The sequence below is a fragment of the Maniola hyperantus genome, chromosome 10, assembly GCF_902806685.2.
Source record: "Maniola hyperantus chromosome 10, iAphHyp1.2, whole genome shotgun sequence".
NCBI lineage: Eukaryota > Metazoa > Arthropoda > Insecta > Lepidoptera > Nymphalidae > Maniola > Maniola hyperantus.
This window is the reverse complement of record NC_048545.1, coordinates 4,666,666-4,680,927: the sequence shown is the minus strand read 5'-3', so window position 1 is coordinate 4,680,927 and position 14,262 is coordinate 4,666,666. Positions and strand designations below refer to the sequence as shown.

The 14,262-nt window shown below is 38.9% G+C and overlaps 2 protein-coding genes across 3 annotated transcripts; one reads left to right on the top strand and one right to left on the bottom strand.

Moving 5' to 3' along the window:
• Positions 1-53: 53 nt before the first annotated feature.
• LOC117985811 (heterogeneous nuclear ribonucleoprotein 87F-like) lies at positions 54-3,192 on the top strand. Of its 2 annotated transcripts, none has more exons than XM_069501284.1 (6): positions 54-264; positions 490-713; positions 1,182-1,426; positions 1,661-1,786; positions 1,874-2,198; positions 2,519-3,192. In XM_069501284.1, exons 1-5 carry the CDS (start codon positions 232-234, stop codon positions 2,191-2,193), a joined length of 948 nt encoding a protein of 315 aa, XP_069357385.1. In that variant the 5' UTR covers positions 54-231; the 3' UTR covers positions 2,194-2,198; positions 2,519-3,192. The 2 variants fall into 2 exon arrangements, with proteins under 2 accessions (XP_069357385.1, XP_034828496.1); XM_034972605.2 differs by having other exon boundaries at positions 1,871-2,198.
• Positions 3,193-6,537: 3,345 nt separating this feature from the next.
• On the bottom strand, positions 6,538-9,941 carry LOC138402869 (uncharacterized). The gene is made up of 2 exons (XM_069501283.1): positions 7,594-9,941; positions 6,538-6,670 (listed from the first exon to the last, which is right to left on the bottom strand). Exon 1 carries the CDS (start codon positions 9,236-9,238, stop codon positions 7,601-7,603), a length of 1,638 nt encoding a protein of 545 aa, XP_069357384.1. The 5' UTR covers positions 9,239-9,941; the 3' UTR covers positions 6,538-6,670; positions 7,594-7,600.
• Positions 9,942-14,262: the final 4,321 nt, after the last annotated feature.

Below are 14,262 nucleotides of genomic sequence, written 5' to 3'. Positions count from 1 at the left end.
ATGGAAACACTGCTCCGAAGTTAAAATTAAAAGAAAAGAAATCGTCTGAAATCGACCATCTTTCTTTTTGGCGTGGCGTCGGTCGGCAACGGACGTGAAGTGATTGTTTTATTGATTTGATAGTCGTGACGCGTCAAAAAAGAAGCTTCCGTTGTAACTTGTACGCTGAAAAGTAGTTATTTTTAATTTAATTGTTAATAATTTTATAAACTTTTATTCTACGTGTCTAAAATGAGGCCGCAGCAGAATGGTGACGATGGTTTTGTAAGTTTTCTTTTATCTTATAAAATTGAGTCATCACCTATTTGCGTAGAGGCTTGACTTCACTTCACATTAATTTAATTTGTTAGTTATAAATAATTATGTACTTTAGTTTTGTCAGTATGAACCTACAGTAGTTATTGCTAAATAATATTGCCTTTTGTTGTCAATAGTTGTGAAAGTTGCTGTAGCCGCCGCCATTTTGTTTAACCGGTGTTCTACTTTTAGGACGAGCCCGAGGTCCACCGCAAAATATTTATTGGTGGTCTTAATTATCGCACTTCGGACGAGTCTCTAAAAGCGCATTTTGAAAAATGGGGAGAAATCGTGGACGTAGTCGTAATGAAAGATCCAAAAACAAAGAGATCTCGTGGATTTGGCTTCATCACGTACTCGAAGGCGCACATGGTAGATGACGCGCAAAACAACCGACCCCACCGGATCGATGGACGGTAAGTTGCACATTTTGTCAACATTTTTTTTTTTTTTTTTTTTTTTTTTTTTTATTATTCATGTACCAAAAATTGTAGTTACAAAGTAATAATAAATTAAGTTACATCGGAAATGCTTATCTCTAAACAGAGATTTCTTCCAGCTTCCCATTCAAGGTTGTGAGTATTCTGCATATATTTGTTGTATATATTTTTCTGCAGTCCAGCTATGCAAAAGCTTTAATTCTAGTTTTGGCATCGTTTGTTACTGCAAAAATTAAAATAAGACACCACTTGGTGATTGTCTTGTGTAAATAAACACGTGGCATTTTCTGTGGGGTCAACAAGTGATTCAGCTACAGTGACCTAGTGACGAGGTTGGCGTTAGTTTACTTATAATTTATTTTTTACAGAATTGTTACGAGTAGGTACCTACAATAATTAATTTTCCAGTGACAATGTTGACGTCAGAGTATTTTTTTTTCTCAGAATTGTTGAAACTAAGAGAGCTGTGGCAAGACAAGACATCAAAAACCCAGAAGCTGGGGCCACAGTGAAGAAACTGTTTATTGGTGGAATTAAAGATGACCACGATGAAGATCAACTAAGAGAGTACTTTTCCAATTATGGAAATGTACAAAATGTTAGCATAGTTACAGACAAGGCCACTGGAAAAAAAAGGGGATTTGGTTTTGTTGAATTCGATGACTACGATCCAGTTGATAAGATTTGCTGTGAGTATGCATTGATTTTATGCTGTTAATATTCCACAGTTTTGCCCCAGAGTGGAAGAATTGTGTCCAAGTCTGGCTTCCTCTAACTGTGGACAGTAAAGTATTGATTTTAGCTATACCTGGCTGCCATTTTTCAGGCAGATCAGGTACGCAAATTAATTACATGTTCAATCAAACCTTTAATTTTCTGTGTACAAAGTGACAACTTTATAACTGTTTTTTTATTGATTTTAGTGAATGTACCCCACAAAATTAATGGAAAACAACTAGATGTTAAAAAAGCCTTGCCCAAAGATGGATCTGACCAAAGAGGAGGCAGACAAGGCTCCGGAAGAAATGACAGTTGGGGTAATGGAGGAGGTATGTAATTAAGTCCTTGCTGACCAACAAAATGTTACAACATTCTAGTGTTCCCTTGTTAGGCTATTATTAATTAATTTTCAGGAGGCTACGGTGGTGGCAACCAGGGTGGCTGGAACAATTCCAATCCATGGGATAACAATCAAGGGGGTTGGGGTGGAAGCCAAGGGGGTGGTGGTTATGGAGGTGGAGGCAATCAGAGGGGGGGTTGGGGGGGTGGTAACCAGGACTTCGGCAGTTACAACCAACAGGGTTACAGTGGGGGGCCGACACGTAACCAGCAGTACAGCAATAACCGTTCCACTCCGTACAATGTGAACCAGAGCAGTGGTGGTGGCGGCGGCGGCGGTGGCTATGGCGGCGGCAGTTACGGCGGAGGCCAGGGCCGCGGAGGAGGCAGATTCTAAATTCCGTGTGTATAACATTTTTTTTACTCTTTACATTCATTTACACAAACTATTTTTAGGCACTCTTGATATTTACAGTCATTTACCATCACAAAACACTAAAAAACACAATTCTTTCCTAGGTATAGTAAATGCGTTTTAATTTTTAGGTCTTAAAGCACTACATAGCATTAATACGTACTGTATAGGATGAGATAGCTGTTTCAGATAATATACTTAATAGGATCAGATATAGTCAGATGATTAATGCTATGAAGGTAGCCTTCGACTGTTAGTGTATTTTCTTGTGCATACGTGTCTTATTAAAGGTTTTTTCAATCTCTAGGTTTCGTGCTAAGTCCACTAGTAGTGCAGAGTATATCGTGCTAGTGTAGGCTACGCTCCGGAGCACTAGTTACTCTACTCTGGTCTACACGCGAGACCACCTAGGAGAAGCCGTCAGGAAACCCATAGATTTAGTTGGACCTCTATTCTTATCTTTTAGAAAATATAGTTTTTTTTTATGTACTGATATGTAAGTTCTTCTATTTATTGTAGTACTTAGGTACTTATCGTGACATACTTGTAAGGATTTAGCATAGTTTGTGAAGTTAAAAAATAGATACTTTTTTACGGATATATAAGTACAATTTAGGTTATCTTGTAAGAATATCCTTGAACTAGACGCTAGGAAAATCGATTAAGGTGACATTGACATGAAATAGATCATGACCTTTTAATTTGCTATCTTTTACTCAGTATTAAGTTCTCAATTAGCTGTTACATGATAGGTATAGTTATTTTGTAGGATAATTAATTTATGTAATAAAATTTTAAAACAGCAGTAGGGTTGTTTATTTAGCACTGATCTGTAAATATACCTTGTGAGAATATAGTAGCATAACAAATAAAATTTCTTGAATATCATAATAATGTTGCTTGTATTCAATTAAAATATTCATTTCGAATTATAGAACATTTTGTCTGTAGGGATAATTAAAATTCCAATCAATTATGATAGTTTTATCACTTTATTCCTTACCCAAACATTCCATGGCCAACTGTAGTTAGTGCACTCTAGAAATACTAAAACCTGCTTACAAGTACAAAAGAATAGACTGGTAGGTATTGGAGTACTAAGTTAAATAGGAAATTCAGTGTCTAGTAAAAAAAGTAAATTAGATTGTAATTTAAAAATAACTCAAAATATTTAGTTATTTTCTTGATAGTAAATATGGCAGATGTGGAAGAATATGCACTACCTGCCAGTCTAGGCCTTACCTATCAAAAAATTAAATGATGTTGGTAGGTTACCTAATTTTGAAACTGATTCATGTTGAAAGTTGGTCAATTTGTGGAGGGGAGTGTCCTCAACAACCACCTACTACAGAGGAAATTTAATTCTCGAAAATAATAGATTCTAGTAAGAAATATCTACCTAGGTATAAAATACAATATTTTTCTGAAGATTTCGTATTCTAAGGTAGGTACTACCTAAGGCAAATGCTGTAAATGTCTGGGTTTCTTCATACCACTGGTAAAATAAACCACTTGCTATATCTCGGTCACTGTCAAACTTATTTTTAGACTTCCTGAAAAGATAAGTACTTGTACCTGTTTGCCAAAATACCTCTTAGAACAGTTCTAGCATCGTAAAAATCCAATTTTTAAGTTGCTCATCATAAATAATAACCATAATAAGAAGTAGGTAGGTATGTACCCAGACCTATATGAATTTCACCCCATCTAAACTGAATGTAGAGAATTCGATAAGTATTGTATTTTGTTCCCAAGAGTTTTTTTTCTGAAATTTAATTTTTTGAGAAAAGAAATTTGAAAAAAAAACGGCCAAGTGCGAGTCAGGCTCGCACACCGAGGGTTCCGTACTACAGTCGTATTTTTCGATATTTTGCACAAATCAAAAACTGATGCATACAAATTGTTTTAGAATCCTCTAGTGAAGGCCCTTTCATATTATGATACCTCACTTGATATAGTTATCTTACTTTGAAAATTGAAAACACTAATAGAAACGTTTTTCCCCCGAAGGGTAAAAAACGTATATTTAGGTTTCAGCCGAAAGGCTTGACCCACTGTGAGATAACCCTTTAGAACATCAGCGCCATCTAGTAGTCCGTAACGAGCCAAGCCGAGCATTGGTCGGTATCGGCTCGGTGAATGGAGGGGAGTCAGCGCCCAGGCAGGTGGTGTCGGCCGTTTTAATTTCAGTACCGATTTCAGGAATCGAAGCGAGGTGAAGCCGGTAAGGTATTTTATGGTGGGTCAAGCCTTTCGGCTGAAACCTAAATATACGTTTTTTACCCTTCGGGGGAAAAACGTTTCTATTTAGGTGTTCGAGCCTTTAGGCTTGACCCACTGTGAGATGTTTAATATCTGCCGGCGCTGACTTAGCGTACTGTGACTATGTGTGGAGTGAGATCCACGTATTTAGGGATGTAAAAGGAAAAACAAGAAACAATAATATGCATTATATTCTTAACAATCAATATAATATTTCATCACAATGACTAATAAAGAATGAGTTTAATTTGAATTTATTAACACAATCACGGTTATAATAATTCTAAATTGTAGAAAATATATCAGACATTGTCTGATTTGCCATAATGTTTCTTGTGCTAGACTCTACTTCCTTGAAGTAGTGTTTCAAGAAGGTTGAGCTGCTACGCCAGTTGCCTTTGCGTAGCACCTCATCGATATCGAGGTTCTTGTTGACCCAGTTGTCTGTAGCAACAGCTGACCTGAAGCTGCCGGGGGAGCCCTTGATTTTCGCATCTTTCAGGATTAGTCTCAACCAGCCCGCTATTACAGATCTAGATGCTGCTTTGACTCTGTTCCGAGTAGTGATAAATAAATTTGTCAAAGTTGGGTCTGCTTTCCTCCGCTGATCTGATTTGTCTATTAGTCTTGGTATCCAGTGGCAGAGGTCGAAAATGATATTATCGCTCTTTGACAGGCACCAGCCTGATTGCCGATAATTTGCGTTATCCGTTTTTGATCCAAAAGAGGGCCAAAATACGATTTGCTCTCTTGTAATCTGACAGTGTTCCGAGTCTATGTGGAGCAAAGTTAAGTCATGAACGCGACGACCAGTAGCGAGAAGTAGCAAGGCTGCCACATGCTGTGATATTTGAAATAAACTGGAGTCGTCGATTTTTCTCTGAGCAATCCAATTTACGAGATCAGCTACGTTCCAAGTATTAGGACATCGTTTAGGAGGGTTCTTCAGTAAAATTGCTTTAATGGTTTTCTTCACCAATGGATGCTCACTTATGGGAGACGTGCTGCAAGGCTTTGTGAAGGTAGCGATTGCTGACTTATGGACGAGTATAGTTTTTGGGGCTAACTTTTTAACGTTGTGAAGATGAATTAAGTATCTGGCTAAGTCGCCGGGGCTTGGCATTTTTGGGGATACTTTGTTGACTAACGTCCATTCTAACCATGCTCTCCAAGCAGGCCGGTAGGTTTTAAATGTAGATTGTCTCCATGCTGATTGTAGTAGGGTGCGTTCCGATTCGCTCCAATTTGTTATCTCATTGGACCAGCCCGTACCTTCCATACCTCCAAAGACAGGTTCTGAATGTTCCGAGGCGGTCGGTTGGTTTGCAAATCCCGAAGGTGATTCTTTAGATTTTGGATTCTGTATGGAGGGCATATTGCCCTCTTCTTCACTTCGGCCCTCCAAAAAGCTTTCTCCCACTTCGGTATCACCAGGAGATAGTGTCCTTGGGACCCGTTCAGATGTTGCAGCACTCGTGGGATTAGCGCTGGTGGTGGGAAGATCCAAGCCACTTTGTAATTCCATGACCTGCTGAAAGCATCCGTGTATTCGCTCGTAGTGTCCCTGTGGTCTTCGCTCACATACCTCGGGACTATTGCAGAGGATTTGCTTGCAAAGAGGTCGATTTCTGGTGTGCCCATCTTTTGAAAAATTTCCTTCTGTGTCGATAGGTCGAGGTGCCATTCTTGATGGTGTTTCAGTCGCGATAGGCTGTCGGCTATTCCGTTGTATCTGCCTGGCAGGTATTTCGGAATGATGGTGATTTTGTGTTGCAGTGCTAAATTTAGGATTTTTGAGGCAGTATTCAGGAGTTTTTGTGACTTCGTCCCGCCCTGTTTCCTTATGTAGGAAGCCGCTGTTCTGTTGTCTGTTTGAAACAAGATTGTTCTCCCCAAGACCTCTCCTAAATTCATTCGAAGCACTTCGAATAAGGTCCATAATTCCTTTTGATTGCAATGCCAATGACTTTGAGAGATACTCCAGTGACCCGACAGTTTCTTGCCGTTTATTATAGCGCCCCATCCGATGTCCGAGGCATCGGTGGCTATGAATATTGATGCTGGGGCGATTTGAATATCCGATGTTTCCATAATGTTCTGGAGCCACCAGTTTAGTTCTTCCTTTACTTGATCCGGCAGCGGGAACACCTTGTATCTTTGTATGTCCGAGAGTGATTTTGCTGCAATCTGCATGCGTCTGCAATAAAGGAAGCCTAGTGGGATTACATTAGCCGCAAAGTTTAATTTGCCTAATAACCGCTTAGCATCCATCCAACACCATTTTCCTCTGGAGAGGGTGTTAAGGATTGAGTCTTCGATATTGGAAATTTTTGAAGTGGGTAAGATTTTCTTATTGATTTTAGTATCCCAAATTAAGCCCAAATATTCTATGCGTGTTTTTGGTTGCAGATCCGATTTGTCTGTGTTAATATGCCAACCTAATTTTTTGAGAAATTTTACTGTACATGATGCTTGTTCGGCTAAAATATCTGGATTCTGATTCATGAGCAAGAAATCATCCAGATAAACAATAACCCTTATTCCTTTTTCGCGTAACAGTGATGCAACCCAATTAGTAGTTTTACTAAAAATTGATGGGGCGCTAGATAATCCAAAAGGTAAGCAATTCATGTTGTAGATATTGCCATCAAACGCAAAAGATAAGTATCTCTTGTGTGACTTTTGGATAGGGATATGATAGTATGCATTCGCGATATCAATTTTTACTAAGTAATCCCCCTGTTGCACAGTCTGTGATACCTTCGATAGGCTTATAAGTCTGAATTTTGGTGGTTGAACATAGAAGTTTAGGTGACGCAAGTTGAAAATCAATCTATGGGAACCGTTAGGTTTTTGTCTTAAGAAAATTGGCGATAAGTAACCGGCCTTAAAGGTGTTAAGAGTAATTGCACCGATATCTAGTAGGTTTTTGATTTGTTTAGACATTTCGGCTGAGATTTTAGGTTCATATGATTTGATATTACAATTAGAAAAAATTGTAATAGGTGGTTTTTTAATAAAGGGTATACGGTAACCCCTTATAATGTTTAAGATTGTCTCTGATGCTCCTAACGATTCCCATAGATCAAGGTTTAAGCCAAGTTGACCAGCTAGAAATACCTGTGAGTTAGGGTTTCTTTTTGGTGGTTTGCGTGGTTCTGGCTTTGTTAGTGCCGGACGTACCGCTATCTTGTTTTGCGCGAAAGTCACGAAAATTACGCTGTTTTTTATTTTTGTGGCTATGTTCTTTGTAGTTTTTAGATCCTTTCAAGGTTGGATTCTTCTTCCCGGTCTTATTGGGACTGGTTTTCTTCGGGAAGATCTTATGTGCCCCCCCCTGGTCCTTTATCACTTCAGATAATTTCTCTTCCGAAAAGAGGTGAGTATCGGAGGGTGGTATGTCATGAAGGATGTTGCCCAGTACTTTATTTGCTGGCTTATAGGTCTCTCTTCGGGCTTGAATTATTTCGGCCCTTCTGCCACAAGAATATTGTAGTAGTCCGTCCGAAATTTTTTTAAAACAGCTGTCTGCGCCAAGCATATGGTTTTGGATTTCCCTACGGGTGTTGGGATCCATTTTTTGGCAAGCTTCTTGGAAAGCTTTCCTTTGAAGCAATAACCCATATGTTATCGCACCCAGGGTCATGTCTGTTTTTTCTAATTGTGCTGTTGAATTCCAGTTAGGTGTTATTGTTGCCAAGTGATTATTGACTTTAAGTGCCGAAAATACTGGAGTGGCGTGAAACGTTTTTTGAACATCGGCGTATCTTATGTTCTTCCAGCCGTCTTCATTTAGTCGTTGACATTTCCGGCCTTGATCAACAAGGTTTGGATCTGCTTTGGTTAGTTTGGGTTCAGCTTCCGTGGTGCAAGGTGAAAAGTCACACTTCGGAATATTGCCGGTTGTCTTAATAGTGGCCAGTTTTCTCTGGGCCTCGGTAATTTGTGCTATTAGTGCAGCTTCTTCCGCATCGCCATTCGTTGGGATGCTTAGTGATGAGGTGTTTTCCTGAGGCAGCGCACTCAGAGCGGGGCCTCTAAACTCCTCCTCGGGTTCGGTACTGTCCGGTACGGATTCGAAAGACTCGTCCAGTTCGGAAGAGCCTTGGTCGCTCTTAGGAGCGAGGGTTGAGACCTGATTCGCAACGCTCTCGATCGCTTGGGTTTGTTTCGTAAGGAGATCCATCATTTTTATCATGAATGCATCTGTTACGGGGGCCCTGTTTGGTTCTAACGGTTCGTGGCGTGGTGTTTTGTTGTTGCGCGAGCTGATGGGAGATGTTGATCTCCTTTTTCTCGGTGTGCTCTCGCTGGTCGAGGCTTCATCCCTTGACGTCAATCGCGGTTTTAGTAATTTAACTGTATTGATAAAGTCCTCGTAGGATTTAGTATGTATCTTTTCCATGATACTGTGCGGGGAGTATAACAACGCTCTTCCGAAGGGCCATTCTAGCAATTGCCTTTTGATCAGCCGATATTTTTTCTCGGATAGAGATGCGTCATTCGGGCAGTATGCCGTAGCCATTTCAGCCGTGGGGATGGCGAATCTTAATTTTGCCTCTATGCGGGAAGATATCCTTTCCCCAAACAAGTCTGAGTAAGGTAGATCTTGTACCTCCCACGACTTCCAGTCATCGGGGTAGTTATCTTCGATAATTTGATATATTCTGGAGAAAAACTCTTCTTGTCCCGGTGGTGGTGGTCTGAGGCACAGTTCTCCCATGGTTGTAGACGCCATAATCTGGAAGGGTAGCGAAAACATCATATGAGATGAGTTTTGCTATGACGACGTATCAATTGATACGACCAGGCGTCTCGATTGTGGCGACCAGGCGCCTGGGTCGAGGAGTCTTATCGATGCGACCGGGCGTCTCAATCGATGCGACCCCACGTCTCAGTCGATACGACCCCACGTCTCAGTCGATACGACCCCACGTCTCAGTCGATACGACCCTACGTCTCAGTCGATACGACCCCACGTCTCAGTCGATACGACTGAGAATGGAGATATTTCCAAAATGTTATGGTGCTATTCTGCCATTACCTTGACAGCTTGTCGTTCGTTGCGAGACGACAAGGATTTCATAATAAGATTATGAAATAGTTCGTAGCGTAAACTACGAAGGTTATAAATATGTGCAGAGGCAACATATTTTTTGCACCAGTTTACATGGGTGATTTCCGTATCAAACTACGGACACCTATGTAAGATCATACATTATTATTTGTTAATTATTAATGTAGGTACTTACATTTGAATAACTCCGTCCCTACGGAATTAATTTCTTACTGACGACGCTGAGATTCAAAAGCGTACTGAAATTAAAACGGCCGACACCACCTGCCTGGGCGCTGACTCCCCTCCATTCACCGAGCCGATACCGACCAATGCTCGGCTTGGCTCGTTACGGACTACTAGATGGCGCTGATGTTCTAAAGGGTTATCTCACAGTGGGTCAAGCCTAAAGGCTCGAACACCTAAATTATTAGTTCATGACCACAATTAGATTTTTTTGTTTGATGTAACCACAAGTTCACGGTTTTCAGATTTTTCCCCTTATGTCTGCTATAAGACCTACCTAGCTGCCAAATTTTATGATTCTAGGTCAACGGGGAAGTATCCTGTAGGTTTCTTGACAGACGGACAACAGAGTGATCCTATAAGGGATCCGTTTTGAGGTACGGAACCCTAAACATCGCCCAACTCCCACCAATAATAATCCAAGACCCGTTTAGATGTTTTGGACACCGTCCTATCAAAAACGTGACAGAATTTGTTTCGCTCAATTAGGTAGGTACCTACCGGAGTTTACAGAACTATAAGAAGACAGAACGAAAGCAGTTGTAAGTAGTCTCAGTAAGTAATGTCACAATTGTATGCAATTGTTTTCTTTAAAAAAAAAACAATGCATTCAATTCTCAGTAGGTATAATAAGGTTCCTTTCTTGTCGTTTTGTGTTTATGACGCAATTAAAACCTCCACACGAAAATTTCCATTATGTCCAAGCGTTACTTTCACCAACATAAAAGCTCCACTACTTATATTCCTATTGAACTTGAATCCTTTCACAAAATGGCGGCCGGCTCTTAGTTACATGCCTTTTAACCTTGGCTAAAAATCCTAGAAGTAATCTGTAAGTGTACCTAACGCTTGAAAAACTAGATGATGCCCGCGTTTTTAAAAAATCCCGTCGGAACTGATTTACCGGGATAAAAAAGTAGCCTGTCCTTCCCCGGGATGCAAGTTAGGTATATCTACCAAATTCGTTAAAATTGGTTGCACGGATGGGCCGTGAAAGGCTAGCAGACAGACCAGACACATTCGCATTTGTAGTAATATTAGTATGGATAATTAGTAATTACTTGTTTGCATTTAGTGAATAATCAACGAATATCTATCTTTCATTTTGGAAAATGATAACTGCAATGTCCGCGGTGTCTCACTTCTCTATTCACGTTAGTTCGACACTTGAACGATAGATGTCTATGATCATTGCAGTTGTGCGCAGTTTATCTTTCGAAAACAAGTGTCTTTCTTTGCATGTCTGGGGGAAGCCTCAAATATATGATGTTATTTATTTTGTAGAAATTGGTTACGAGTATTTACTATTTACGTTTCCTACGTACAGTATGTTTCCAAACTTTTTATTTCGATCACTTAGTTCCTCAAGGAAACCATAGAGGTCTCCGTCTCCGTAAAGATATTTTAAATGATTTTATTCATTTCTCAGATTTACTTACATGATAATATTCTCATCAAAGATTTTTTTTGCTATGCATATCAAATTCACTTGTTTATGTAGCTCTAACATGCATTTACCAATTAACTAGGTATGTACCTAATATGTATGTATCTTATTGAAAACTAAACAAAAAAAACTGAAACTAACTGTAGATTTTTTTTCGAGGAAATATTTAATTTTCTGTTAGCGTGAGAGTATTACTTATATTAATTTTTGCTGCTAATTTTCCAGTGTCTTAAATATTTATGTCTTTAAGAAGAAATGTTTTATATTATTTAATTTATCATCTAGTCAGATAAGGCGGCAAAGCCACTGGGACTGGACTGGACTCATTCAAATCATAACAAAATTAGCTACCTACTTTTTCAATTTTTCACCTTCATGTCAAAAGTTAAAACATCATATATCACGTATAAAAATAATTTGACCATCTTTTATTTTTTTAACCTATTTAATTTTATTTTCATGATGACATCTCGAGACTGCGGGTTTTACTACTTCAACTATTTTTCCTTTCATAGAAAAGGTAAGTCGTGTGTTTTTATAAGTAGTTATGAAATTGAATGAAATTTTATTTTAAAATAAAGATAATATAAATAAACGTTTTTTTGTCTTCTACCCTTAGAGCCTGCACCGTCGATAGTTGACGGGCAACTCAGTCGACGGACAACTCAAAATCTGTGATTTGTATTACAAATCACAGATTCTAACGGTCGGTCGCGTCGTCGGTTGCCGTCGATCGAGTTGCCGGGCAACTAGTCGGGCGTGTGTGGTCTTAGATCTCAAAGCAGCAGCTATGGCCTATGGCGTCATATTGTGCAATTAATATGATGCCGTGAAATAAAGCCTCCTTGTTATGAGCTTTGAAAACCTAGGAAGTAGGAACTATTCAAAGAACATAGTGTTATTACCAGCACCGTAGCAGAATCGGACAGATGGGTCATTATTACTGCCGAATATTGAAATTAGTTAATCTAAATCTATACTAATAAATAAAATTGAAGTGTCTGTCTGTAATTTCGAAATAACTACCTCATGGTTATTTGAACTGTACCATAACTATCCCGAATCACACGTTTTTGTCTGTCTGTTTGAACGGGCTAGTCTTCGGAACGGCTGAAGCTATTTTGACGGGACTTTCATAGACAATTATTAGAGGATTAACCAGGGAGTAACATATGCTGCAGGGGGGGACCTGACCACCTATAAACTGATGGGATTTAGAAACTATCGGGTATAAATAATTGATATTGAAGGTACCTACCAAATAAAGACTATCTATCGTTGAGCTCGAGGGCCCAACTCTTCAACTCTGATACTGTATGGAATTGCAGTCTTAAATCGTGGTGATTTAAAAACTGGTCTAAGTTGGTTAGAACAAGGAACGACTAAACCGATGCGATGCCGTTTGCTTCCAAATCCTACTAACAATCCTATTTGCAATTGGGCTTTGAAATCGGTATGTTACTTGACAGCGGAACAGGAGTGGAGAAGGCAGGTAGAGATTTAGAGAGCCGCGAGGGGTGCAATGAATCGACGTGATTGTTTTCATGGATATAGTTAAAAACCTGGAGAGTGCAGAGTGGTATAGACTACTTTTATCTCGGAAAATCAAATAGTTCCCACGGGATTTTTAAAAACTTAAATCCACGCGGACGAAGTCGCGGGCATCAGCTAGTTATTTAATAAATAAGATGGTTTGATTCGTGTATGGCCTCCACCTGAACGCCTGAAAGTTATTGATGGACAAATTCGGAAAATAAACGGATATTATCACCACTACCTACTTATGAAAAACGCCTATCAAAATTATTATTATAGCCTTTTTGTTCCTTAATAATGGTTCTTACACTTATTAACACGCACTTTTATTTATGTCTATAGTTTGTTATTATTTATACTTATGTATTATTTGTATATTATTTATATGTAGTAACTATATATGTTTTTTTATTTATTATTATTATTAAATATTAAGTATTTTTATTTATTAAGGACCTCTCTATGAGTGTAGGCCTCCTTCATTTTTTTCCACAATTTTCTGTCTATAGCTTTATTGACCCAATTCTCTCCCGCTATGCTAGCTATTTCATCTGCCCAACGTTCCAGCGGTCTGCCTCTTTTTCTTTTTCCCCGGGGGCCAGACCAGGCAGACAATTTCTTGGTCCATTTTTGGACATAACCTGCCCATGCCCATTTTAGTCTTTTACTATGTTTTAAAGCATCCACAACATTTGTTTTTCTTCTTATATCCGTACTTCTTTGTTTATCTAAGCGCTTTATATTTAGTATACTTCGCTCCATAGCTCTTTGGCATGTTAGTATCTTATTTTTAGTGTAGTTGTTAAAGACCCAGGTTTGACACGCATATGTGAGACAAGGCAAGATACACATGTCAAGAATTTTCTTTTTCAGTTTTATAGGAAGGTTTGATTTTAATGTTTCTTTATAGCTCCAGAACTTGTTCCTATCAAAATTAAATAGCAAACATACTTTTCGTGATTTACACAACGCTGCCGGTTAAAAATTAAAATAAAACACTTAAAACTTAAACCTAGGTAGGATTAATAATCTGGGTAGGATTAATCCTACTAATATTATAAATGCGAAAGTGTGGATGTTTCATGTTTGGATGTTTGTTACTCAATCACGCAAAACAGCTGAACGGATTTGGATGAAATTTGGAATGGATATAGATTATACCCTGGATTAACACATAGGCTACTTTTTATTTCGGAAAATCAAAGAGTACCCGTGGGATTTAAAAAAATGAAAATCCACGCGGATGAAGTCGCGGGCATCACCTAGTAATATTATAAATGTGAAAGTGTCGATGTTTGGATGTTTGTTAATCACGCAAAAACGGCTGAACGGATTTGGATGAAATTTGGAGTGAAGATAAATTATACCCTGGATTAACACATAGGCTACTTTTTATCCCGGAAAATCAAAGAGTTCCCGCGGGATTTTGAAAAATTTAAATCCATGTGGACGAAGTCGCGGGCATTAGCTAGTTATAACTATTCTTTCAAAGTAAGATTACTAT